The 12612-nt window shown below is 41.7% G+C and overlaps 1 protein-coding gene across 1 annotated transcript; it reads right to left on the reverse strand.

Annotated features, from left to right (window-relative positions):
• Nucleotides 1–1649: 1649 nt before the first annotated feature.
• minar1 (membrane integral NOTCH2 associated receptor 1) lies at nucleotides 1650–12074 on the reverse strand (the record flags this gene model as incomplete). Its single annotated transcript, XM_079183505.1, has 4 exons — nucleotides 11223–12074; nucleotides 8756–10225; nucleotides 5386–5649; nucleotides 1650–1838 (listed from the first exon to the last, which is right to left on the reverse strand). Exons 1-4 carry the CDS (start codon nucleotides 12060–12062, stop codon nucleotides 1650–1652), a joined length of 2763 nt encoding a protein of 920 aa, XP_079039631.1. The 5' UTR covers nucleotides 12063–12074.
• Between the last annotated feature and the right edge of the window lie 538 nt (nucleotides 12075–12612).

The following is a 12612-nucleotide window of genomic DNA, read 5'->3' on the forward strand; positions in this document are numbered from 1 at the left end:
ATTGTATCGGCTTCGAACTCTGAGAGCTGTTACTATTGGGTTCATCTGCAGACGTGAAGCAGTCAACAAGAAACTGCTCCAGTGGAGTCTGCCTTTCAGCCTCTCATTTACACCTAAAGTCTTAACAAACTCCTTTCGGTCAACAATCATTTCTCTTGAGGGGTTCTTCCATCCGTGTCATCAGAATGTGGCAGAAGAAATGTCTCAGCGACTCTGGCGAGCGCCCACTTGTGTTTACCCATAAGGAGGACCCCGCAGCTGTTCGTTCATTACAGAAGGCACTCGCATTTGCGAGTTTTGGCTCTTATCAAAACAGCGTTTGTCTCACTGGCCGTGTTACACCGTCACACAACGATGAGCTTCTGATCAAGCCCCACTAATCCGATCATCAAGGATTAGTGGGGCTGTATGGTACATACTTCACTTCCCCACTCTTCTGTCGTGGCAGTGCTGTGTGGAGAGTGTAACATATTTTTTCGCCTTACAGGGATGATATGGTGTTAACCATGGCACAGTAGGTGCCTCCCCGTCTTATTATGTGCATGTACATTTATGGCTTGTGAACTGGTTGTATGTTGTCTGCTTGTGGACCTTGTTGTCTGAGTGGGACATAGACTACAACAGCTTAGCCCTTAACCAGACAGTGATAGCTATCTATAGATATAGGCATAGCAATCCAAGCTGTGGGTCTATCTGGCTCTACCTACACCAGCTAAAGAAATGTTGGTTTAAATTGGGAGCAGAACTATGGTTGCATCAACTATGGTTGCATGTTAGAAGTTCTGACATAAGGCAAAGACATGAAAACAATCTTCACAATTTTGCATGCATGCGGGAATGAACCCAATACTATTGGGTTAAAAGACTATTTATAGACTTTTGAGTTAAAACACATAACTAACTAAGTGCTGGTTAGAATTCAGAAGGAGGTGGCAGCAACATTCATGTTACTTTTCCAAGTGAATAGGCTAACGTTATCAATACATTCAGTTCGGCTGCGTCAGCAAGTAACCTAACCTGCATGTCTTTGGACTGTGGGAGGAAACTGGACAACCCAGAGGAAACACCCAAGATGCAAACTCCATACAGTGCCGCCCTATATATATATATAAAACAAAATATATATATATTTAGGCGGTATAAACTAAAGTATAAACTAAAGCACTTCTATATTTTCAAATGTGTTGTACTTATTTAATTTATCTAAATACTTGCTGTTATTGCAGAAAAAAAAAATATATATAAAAAAATATTTTAAATCTAAATACACTGCACATTAATTATACGAAAATAAAAATATAATATGCTGACTACCATAACAAATCCAATTGAGTTCAGTGGTCATCTGCTGCAGTTGTTTGACCTTCACACTGTCGTGCAAAGTTTAAAACAATACAATACACTTCAACAGTTAAATAAGTATATATACAGTACATATTTTGTGTACTTGATGAATTAATTTATATTGTATAACAGCTGTCTTGGCAAAAAGGACATCAATACTGCGTTAAATAGAAAAAAAAACATCCATTTGAAATCGTCAAATCCCAAAATGTTCATTTTGTCGGTAAATCTGCTGACAATCCACGAATAGAAAACAACAGCAGTAAAGTGTATCATTCATTGGCAGGGCCACTACATGAGAGTTATTATGTTTGCATGGTGCATATTGGAACAACGATGACCAGGATGACAGTGCAGGTAGCTGCTGCAATCAGCACTCCGATCTTACACATCTTAGCCCTCCTGAACTCGGCCTCTTTCCTCTTGAGCAGTGAGTCGTAGCCTGGTGTGTAGATATCCTCCATCCAGTACTCCAGGTTGTTGGGGTCCTGTGTCTGATGAAACAAACAGAGGCAATTAGTAGGATGCAGATGTCTGAAAAAAGGTAGAACATTTTTTATAACACAAGCTCGTTGCTACTATTTAGGAACTTAAGACCTTTACCTCCGTTTAGACCAGAGGAACCAGGGTCATACAGAGGTGGAGCCGAGCTGTTCCACCTCTGTATTTTTCTACAGTCATGAAGAGATACAAATCCAGTAAATGCTTAGAAAACAAAATTCAATTATGTCAATGTCTCGGCACGTTTAACCACCAAAAAAAGACCAGATGGTGACCTTTGAGATTGTGCTGATGAGAGGAGCCAAATGTGACAGGCCATGATTTGTTGTGCTTGGTTTGACACTAGTATCAGACCAGACACAACAAAAATATCATTTTAAGGTCATCTGTATGTTTGTATCATGCATTATCCTTGAATAGACTCAAAGATAACATATAAAAGATTCCTAATCTCACCCTGTCTTCATGTGGGTCACAAGTGTGCCCTGTGAAAGGGTGAAGACAAGTGTGCCCTGTGAACCAATAGGATCGGATTATCTCCTCATCATTCCTCAGATCTGACATCAAACGACTCCGGAGACAGCGGTAGCTGCTTAATCCAGGATGGTGACCCTTTGTTTTCTTCATTTTCAACAAAAGTTCTAGGGGTTTGTTGATTTTTTTGGTCTGTTTTCTGAACTATTGAGCTGGCAACCAGTACATCCCGAAGTGGAGTATTTTTAGTTAATGGCCTGAGGTTAGTTGTGCCAGCAGCCTTCTCATGCGGAGGTGGAGTGGAGTTTTGTCTTCCTTTACTAACTGAACAGATTCAGAAGAACTGGATTGAACTGTTTCTTTGTTCTTTGATTTGACTGTTTAATGCCACTATTCAGCCATTAACCACTACAATCATGACAAAACTTACAGGATATGTTTTATGATATTGTTGAACCACATGTGTAAAACTATTATGAAATCCCTCAATAGGGGGCACCACCAGTATCAATCATGTGCCTGGCGCAGATTTAGCCATAAATCGATGAAATGTTATCCAAACATCACATAACTTGCTGAATATCTTTAATTAAGCTGTTGAGACATGTCCCCAAAATGCCAAGACTTAAGACTGGCGGGACTTTGAGTGTGCAAAGTAATTTGTTAAAAAGAACTTAGTGTGTGATTGGTCTCAGTCCATCTTCAGAAATAATTAAACCAACTGAGATGACTTTGCTCAGTTCTGTGAAGCCCAAAACCCACTCGCTGCTGACTGGCTTTGTTTTTGGCTCTGAGGAGCAATAACCTGGAACTTGGAATGGCCTCTTGCAGCTCTTTTTATTATTTTTAATGTTATTTCACTAGTACTGCAATTTTAGTCATACCAGTAGACAATTATCAATTTCTAATTACATGGATTACATTTGCAACTGCGCAAATGTAATCCATGTACAGATCTTGGGGCTAGCGCCCCAAGAACATGGAAAGGTCTGTACATCTGTACATGGAAAGGTATGGTCATTTTACAAATGTATACCATAACCCACCATCCAATGAGTCAAACAAGAATAAAGAATCCTTTAATATCCCAAAGAAAAAGTATGACAAACATGCAGATCCATCCCTAGGAACCACTTAAGAACCATTTATTTTCCTGTGTGTAGTGTGTGGCGGTGTCTGTATTTGCAGAGAACTTGCCCTTTGCCTGTATATTCTCATTAAGCATGTTGGGGGTTGCTCTTGTGGGTGCATGCGTGACCAGGAGGGGGCTGAGCACACATTCCGGGGGGCTACAATAGGGAGAAAGTTCACCTTTCAATAGAAAAGTGAACTGAAATCAACAAACATACATCATTTTCTAGATGAGTGAGGGCTAAGTGGAGGGCAGCCCCTTGTGCAGGAGAGGATTTGTACAGGTTTTCTACAGGGAAAAGAAATGTAATAAAGCGAGCTGGGGAGCAGAGGAAGCGGATTGAAAGCGAAGAGTGGATGAACGGGAGTGAGAGGGGAACAAGACTTGTGTAGCACTCTGACACAAGATGCGTGCTCTGAGCAGTAGACGAGGTGTACGCTGTTACTCCGGCAAGTTTGCTCTGTTCCCAGGTATCCCTGGTGGTCAGAGAGGACTGGTGGGGAGTCCGAGGACGCAATGCCGGCTATTGGTTCAACATTAATTCCCCTCTTTTGGATGCATACATTCCTAAAAGATAAATTACTTTTACTGACGATGTTATCACGTGACGCTTCTGAGCGAAATTGCGTCACGTGATAACATCGTCAGTAAAAGTAATTTATCTTTTGGTTTAACACAGGACATGAAAGCTGGTCCTCTGAGTAAAAGTCCTGTAAATGCTTGACCCACATGTTACAGAGTTAATGATTCCACTTGCCATCACTGGCCATTATTTGCCAGTTACTGTATTATTTAAGTTATTACTAATCCATATCATTTTCATATTATTTACTCTTATTTCTGTAAATATAATTTACAACTTATTAGTTTCCACGGAGACAAGTGTGTTGTGTCACATTAGCGCCCTCTGCTGGCCGCCGGCAGACTTTAGTGGTGCGCCCCGCTTTGCTTAACCGGTCTGAAGTAAGCCGTCTCCGTGTTCCCGGAATTTGTGACCACGAGGTGGGCTGTGAGACACCTATTGTACATCTGTTTGTTACCAGGCTACTTCACATATGCTGTCTGGTGAATAAACGGCTGGTTGAAGTCAAAGAGACAAGAGAGAGTACACAACTGCTACACACACACCACCCCGTCCTCCAGCTCTCAGCAGACTTTGTTGCTTGTATGACTAACTAGGTCCGTTGCTATGAGCATCTAATAATGACTAATGGGTTTATATCGGATTTCATTGAAAGTTAAAGGGCCACTGATCCAGCGTGGACATTTGACACCCTGTATGTCAGACCAGGCTATAAAAAAAAATAGTTGGATGCCCATATGAACATTGAAACAGGTTTTGCTTGCTGTAATATTTGTTCCTGTTCAGTCTGGGCTTTAAATTACACCAATTATTTTTTTACTAACCGTCTACTGCAACTCAATAAGAAAACACTTTCCAGAAAAACACAAAGAGATTTTGTCCTAAAATAAGAATGACTTTGGAAAACACTCAGTTGATATAAATAAGTCAGACTGCTAAAGCCCCATTTAACCTTCATATGCACTTTGGAATACATTTTTATGCACAGATTACTTTTGATTTTTGTCCCTACCTTTCGGTAAGGATCTTTTACAATCAAATTTCAATGTAAAAAGTAAAAACAGAAGGGGACAATCCCTCTGCGACACCTTCTGTACAAAAAGGAATAAAAGTATTCTTTACTTTACACTGGCATATGGCCCGAAATCAATACATTTTCAACATAACCTGTTTCAGTGTTCATATGGGCACCTGACTATTGTTTTAAGATCGACTTGAAAAATTGTGAATGTATGCAGTTAAATTCCTCTGCAAATCAGTTTCAGTATATCTATGGTGAGACCTCATCAGGGTTCACGGCAACAACAACAGCCCTCCAGTGACTCTACTGGGAGCCTGAAGAGTCCAATACCTGCAGGTCCAGAGCTGTGAGCTGCTTTGCCTTTTCTCCCGAGTTGCATTTAGAATCCTTGATGGTCCAGGACAGCTGGCTGCACTTGCCATGTGGCTGGCTGGTGAGCCTCAGGTCGGTGTACAGGGTGCGGCCTTTCACATGGGCCGTAGTGGGGGGTGTGAAGGGGTGCATTGAGAAAACCTGTTTGCTCAGGTAGGACTCCCTCTGAGGTTGAGGGGACCGGTGGGCTTGGGGGAACTCGTGTTGATGCTCTTGCTCCACCTGGAAATGGAGAGAAAAAACAGAAGGGAAGTTTCCATCAGTGATCTTTCTTCCTCTGCTTTTGAAAAAGCAATTTTGTATATTGTAGCTCAACCAGGGCCTTAGTCTGAGCATTTACAGACTTTTCAAACTTCACAACTCTCAGACAGTATTATAGCTCATATATATGACAGAGCATGGGGTCGTTGACAGGCGGAGGGTCGGGAAACTGCTCGGCTCACCAGTATTTCCTTATTTACTAGTGAGCCCGGGCTTTTAACGGGCAATTGTGAGCTAAATGACCCGCCTGGCCACAGTACATGCAGAGATTGCCCCACCGGCGCCGCTCTCGTTCCTCTGTGGATAGTCTAGTACGTCCCACTTGCTTATTAGCTGGGCGTAACACCCACTCGTGGGGTCCAAATGCTATTTCCTGGTGCCCAGAAAAGTCCCAAACACAGCAACAGAAGACAATAAATACAGGAAGGTGCCAGATTCTCTGCAGATACAGACACCATTACAATACTAGTGATTGACAGGGATTATTTTTGTATCAGTTTTATGTATCCCATGTCAGTTGTATTACTTGACATGCTATACAGCTGCTTGAGCGATGTCGTGATGTAGAAACAGGCTGCATACAGACAGCTCAGGACATCAAGACCCATTCAATTAGCATATGCTCCATTTAGATTGGTGCAGAAAGGTCACAGGGAATGATTTGTGTGATCAACACCTGCTGAGACGTTTTGACATTTGAACATAGGGCTTTAAAAGTCTGTCCCAAGTCAGAAGGGCTGTGTAGCAAAACAATGAAGCTAAAAATACAGCTAAAAAAGCAATATCAATTTCATGTCTGTAAATCCGGATATGCTGGAACTAGGACTGTGGTATACATGTGTCACGGTGCATGACGTTTTATACCACATGACATATAGCATATATATAGTTTATATGCCTAGTTTCGCCCTGCTCCCCCTAAACCAGATTCATCATCAACATTTTCATCTCCACCACTCTCCTCTAGGAATGCAGATATTACAGCTAGATACAGCTGGTCAGGTATAGCTGACAATGGGGCCAATCAATTCTCTTCAATTCTGTGTATATACTATATACAGTATATACTGGAATTTTAATTGCTGTTTAACTTTTGAGCAATTGGTTGCTGCATTTAAAAGGTTTACACTTGCATTGTCATTCCTGTTAAAGTCAGGGTTTGTAATCTTCAAAGTGTAGCGTTGTTGCTGATAGCAGATTTAATAAATAATAATGAATTAATATCAAGATAGGTAACTATTATTAAAAACCCAATTTTGGAAAAATAGGAAAAAATTCAATATGTGATATTAATCGATTCAATCTTAAACTCAAGGTTGCTACGGAGTTCTTCTGATGGTGTACATGGACCTATTATTTCATATACATACAAATCAAATGATCAAGTTCTTTATAAATTAAATATTTTTTGAACTAACTACATAACTAGTCATTTACTTTCTGTTTAGTAGTTTAAACGATAAAACAAATAATGCAATAAATAATGATGAACTACAACTAAATGAAGGTTATATGTGACCAGGTAGAATCAGTGACTCATGTCATTAATTGATGTCTATCAATTAAATCCGTTGCTTAACATTTATACCTAGTCCACTCGTTAACGTTAAACCGGAACACCGGCGGATCTGTTTGCAGGTTGTTTGTTTTAACTCAAAGTAGAATGAAAGGCCCAGATACTGATGAGATGATGAGGTCAAAGAGCTCCAGGAAGAGGAGGCTGTTTGTGTAGCGCAGCTTCACGCAGGGCTGAGCTGTGAAGGAGCTGGGTCTGGATAAAGGTGGAGCTGGGCATGGATACAGGTGGAGCTGGGCCTGGATACAGGTGGAGGTCTAAACAGACGTGAGTACAGCTTCCTGCTGTCACAGTGTTTTAAATACATCGATGAGGCAGGGTATGCTGAATGCAGCCTCTGCTCCAGGAGATGAAGTACAGCAACAAGGGCTCACGTGTCCTCTCATCACACTGTTCACTGTGATGACCACAGACAGAGGACCAACAGTCCCACGTGCAGTTAAATCACAGCTATTATTTTACTCTTGATAAGCTACTTTAGCCAGAGTAGATTATCATTTTCATTTAAATAATTGAACTGGATTGAATGCATATTAATTGCAGATAGAAGACTGGCCACAATCCTAACAGCTGTACAGTAACAGTAGAAGTTAATATGAAGCCATACAGTAATGACAACTAATCACTTTATTTGTACAGGCGATGGTTCTCGCTACTCTTGCTATCTTTGTTTTTATATGACAAACTTTTAAAGGTTAATAATAATAGAGCTGAAATACTGATTGATAACTGAATAATAAATTTGTTTTTTGCTTAAAGTAAATGTTTTATCACTTAATTTTCTTCTCAGAGTTCACCAGAATGCTACATTTTAATTAAAGCTCATATTTAAAATAAAATTCTCCTGGTATGTGTGAGCATATGGCATCACAAAATGTTTATAATTATTATTTTTGACAATTAGAGAAAGGCAATCATCTTGTTGAAGTATTGAACTATGCATGCTATAAATACTCACTTTCACTATATTGAGCAAACAAGCACATTTATATATTCTTGAGAGCTATTGAAAAATGTTCATTGAAATATTATGTTGAACCTAATTGACAGTGCTAATATAATCTGTTTAAAACAAGTAAAGATTAAACGCTGTTTTCATGCCCAGCATGACGTATAGTCAATGTGTGTGTTCTCTTGCGCCACATAGTGGACACAGGAATTGACACAAAATTTGGTACAACAATACAGGAAACACCATCAAATTCATGAACGTGGTGTCAGATGGTCAAGGAAATGCACAGCGGTGTCCTCTGGCATCCTGCCGGTTATCACTATTCATTTTCTGCTGCGCAATCGCATCTTTGTGATTACATTTTCTTTGTCTGTTCTTTGATTATTTATAGCTGCTGTTTGCATGTTTTTGGTCTTTGTATACTTCATGAATATTCATCTATAAAACTCATTGGAATGCCTTTTTTGATGTCTGTGAAGAAAACAATAAAAATCATAATAAAAAAAAAAGAAAAGTGAATTTAAAATCAGTGTCTCTACCTCTTTGGCCTTCCGGTGTCTGTCTTTGCTTTCTCTGCCCTTGTCCTTGCCTTCGTCTCCAGGGTGACAGGAGTAAGAGACCGTCCTCCAGTCCCGTGGAGATTTGGTGACGCTGGTGACCTTTGACTCGGTGGCACTGTTCTCCTCATTGAGCGAGCAGGATGACCTCCTGGTGAACATGCTTTTCTTCAGAGCTTTTACTCTCAGGCTATCGCTGTTACTCCCATCTGAACAGTACCACTCCCCTGAAGAGCCATTGTCTATTTTGACATTGTGACCAGTGGTGTGGCACTTGAAGACACTAAGTAAGAGGGTGGGGTCGGTATGTAGGTGAGGGTGGGGGTGTGGCTGGTCGGGTGTGGCATTGGACCCTGATGCAGACGCCGTCTCCCTGTGTCTACCGTTGGCCTCGGGTTCCTGGATCTTCTCATCCAGCTTGTTTAGTTTGGAAAGCACCTGGGAGATCTCACAACGAACCCCCGACAGAGACTCCAGCTTCTTCTCGATCTCGCCAATCCTCATAATCAACTTGCACACACTCGATTTGAGCTCATCGTCTGTGTTTTCCGGCGAATGGAAGAGGCAGTCCAGCTTGGACTTGGCTAGTCTGATCGTGTTGTGTTCAGGGGAGGTGTCGACTTCAGACTTAAGTGTTACCTGAGAGAGGGACCCATTACTGTTGTAGCATGACGATTGGACAATGCCCAGAGAGTCACAAACACTCATATCATCCAGAAAACGAAAAATGTCACTTATGTCATCACTAACAATCTCAGAGTCCTCTTTGCAGTGTTTGAATGGGTGCCTTTCTCTGTCACTGTACTTAGCAGATTTTTCCTTCACCTTCTTCTGCTCAGCCAGCTCTGTTTGAGTCCCAACACTAAAGGAGCAGTCCTCTCCCTGAAAGGATGAACTGTTTATATTTTTGTCCCTAAAACTTCTGGCTGCTTCTCTTTTCTCCAAACCGCCAGGCCTACTTGCCATTCGTCCTACATCCTTGTTTTTAATTCCTTTAGTGTTCTTTGCAAAGCCAGATGGAGAAGCTACTAACTTTTCCCCTGGACTCTGAAAATGATGCCCATTGTCAGTGTTCATCACGGTGACATTGTGATGGTGGTTTTCTTTGAGTGGTTTGCTGTTCAGAAATGACCCCTCAAACTTTGGAGGCCCGTTGTCCGTGTTGAGACTGAGGCTCTTCATTGGCCGTGGACGCTGCTTCCCTACTTTGTTACTGTGCCTCCTGCTGCTGACGCACTTGGAGACTGTGGTCGGACCAAAGTACGTGGATGCCTGTAAATCGTCCAGGCTCTCGTGCTTCACCCTCCTTCTGTCCTGAAGAGGGGAGTCGAGTGTCGACTCAAAGTAGGGGTTACTGTGGGGCAGTTCAAAGCTGTGGTTGAAGAAGGTTGCAGGCTTGTGCAGCCCTCTCCTGTGGTAGCCCTCAGCAGCCTTACTGCCATGTTTGTCGATCTACAAAAGTAACCCAGACAAGTTCAATCACACAAACACAGCAGAAACCTCCAGAGGTTATATGTTAAGAGACAAAATGAAAATGACTACTAAACTGAATGGAAACATTTTTACACTCTGTTCATTTGTGTTCAAACAATAAGAATCCATTATGGTCCTCTGGTCTTCACAATAACCGGGGTGGGAGGTTATAGTGTGTAAGATAACGCACATTTTGTATTCATACTTATTAAATGATAGCAGGAACTAATCATCGGTTTCAGAAAAATGGGATAGTATAACACATGTTTGTTGTAAATAATAGTTAGCCCATCAGCCAACATGACCACTGTGAGAGTGTTATTTGAAAGTTACTACATCATTTAGATGTGATGATAAAATATGGGTTAGGGGATGTATTTTGAGATATAACTTATCCTTTAACAAACAAAAAAAACCCAAAAAGAGTGGTAAAATAGAATATTTTCCGTACTCTTCTCAAGTGGTGGAAAGTAACAAAAGTACATTGAAGTCCATTTAGTTTTCAATTTTATTTTACTACTTCAGTAGATTTCAGAGGGCACAGAATCAGCTGTACACTGTATATTTCTTTGACTGTTATTCTTCTTGTCAACTCTGGTTAATTAATGGTTAATTACTATTTTCTTCCATGAAGTGTTAAGTCACTTATGGTTACAGTTTTGGAACATGCTGGCAAATGGCTTTTGTATTTGGAATGCTTTTCGTTTTTGACATTTGGTCAGAGAAAATAGTGTTGAATTTGAAGTGTGCACTAAATGATTGATTAATTCTAAGAAATACAAAATTAGTTTTACTTTGATAACCTTCAAAATAATGTGTAATGTCTTCTTCAGGACAATATACAGTTGTGTTGCTTTTCAACCCAACACATATTAATGAAAATCTTTTTTTACTCATATTTTATTGCTATAGTGTTCCAAACTCTGATGTTAATGTGTATCTGAACAGCAGTTGTGTATATTAACATTGTTTCAACATTCGTCATCCTAAAAACACAAACCTGTGGGGAGAAGGCCACAAAGTTGTGGAAGTCCTCCTTAAAGACGTTCCTCTTCTGGATGCAAGAGTGAACCGAGAACGGCTCTGGATGGCTAATGTGCTGAAGGGACTCATGGTCAGTGGTAGACTTGTTGTCGATGTCCGTGGGAAAGTAGGTGCTCTGCATTTGGCAGGGTGGAGACTGCGGACTGCAGCTCGAGTACTGGGGCAGATGGTGCAGCTTGTCGAGAGAGGCTGCTCTACATTTCAGGTCCTTGCTGACGCCCAGAAGGAAGTTAGGGTCTGAGGTGGGAGTAAACTGCTGGAAGTTGTTGCACTCAGATGATTTAGGACAAGGGGCACTCTGAGCCACAGCGTTCTGCTGATGGTGTCCATCCCTAGGGTGATCCATGCGCTCATAACCCAGACCCCTCTCACAGTCCTGAAACGTATCGTCATCATTGTCAAACCTGCACAGCTCCACCAACTGATTCGAGTGGAACATGGCTCTATGCACTATGTGGAGCTTGTCTTTGGCTATGCTTCCGTTCATCTGGATCAAGTTAAACATGGTGACGATGTCTGCTGCCACCATGAGCTTCTTAGATTGCGGGTCCTCCATGGTGCAGCGCAACTTGTCCTTGAAGAGGGTAGCTGGGAAGGTGGGGTCCAGACAGGCTGTGTAGAAGAGTAGGCTGCGGAGCTTGGCCAGTTGCACCAGGTCGAAGCGAGCGCACAAGGACTTACATAGATCCTGATATGACATGGTGTTATGCTTGTTGCCCAACTCATCCAGGATCCGTAACAGGAACAGAGAGTACTCTGGGAGGGGGTCCATGGCTGCTGGGTGGCAGGAACAGGCCTACCTCTGCAGAAGCTTGGCACCTGGCCCTAACAGGAGACAAATGATGCATTGCAAATGAGTTGCACACTTATAAAGCACTGTCACACTGTACATGAAGACAAATTCAAAATGACACCGTTGCAGATTTTTTGACACGGCCAACACGAGGACAATAATCGATGTAAAGTCTAGCGGACATGCATCGTACTCCTCGTAACCGGAGCCCGTTTTCAATGAATCCACCTGCATTTCGTTTGACACATCAGCTGTTAGAGCGTCTGATTGAGCAGGTGCGTGTACAGAGAGATGTTACCCTTATTCCTGTAGCATCATCACTCACCCTGAGTTGTTGGGAACAGAGCGGAGAATCGTCTGATCAGCTCGTTGCAGTACAGCATGTCTCTCCGACAAAAGGGACAATAAACTCAGAGCATTCATGCATCGTCTGGTCTCGGATCTCCCCTTAACAGGCAACCAAAGCAGTATTTACAGAGACGGATTTTAACCATAATCATCAGTCTAAATTAGAAAATCAAACCAAGCA

The sequence above is a fragment of the Pholis gunnellus genome, assembly GCF_910591455.1.
Source record: "Pholis gunnellus genome assembly, chromosome: 1".
Taxonomy (NCBI): Eukaryota; Metazoa; Chordata; class Actinopteri; order Perciformes; family Pholidae; genus Pholis; species Pholis gunnellus.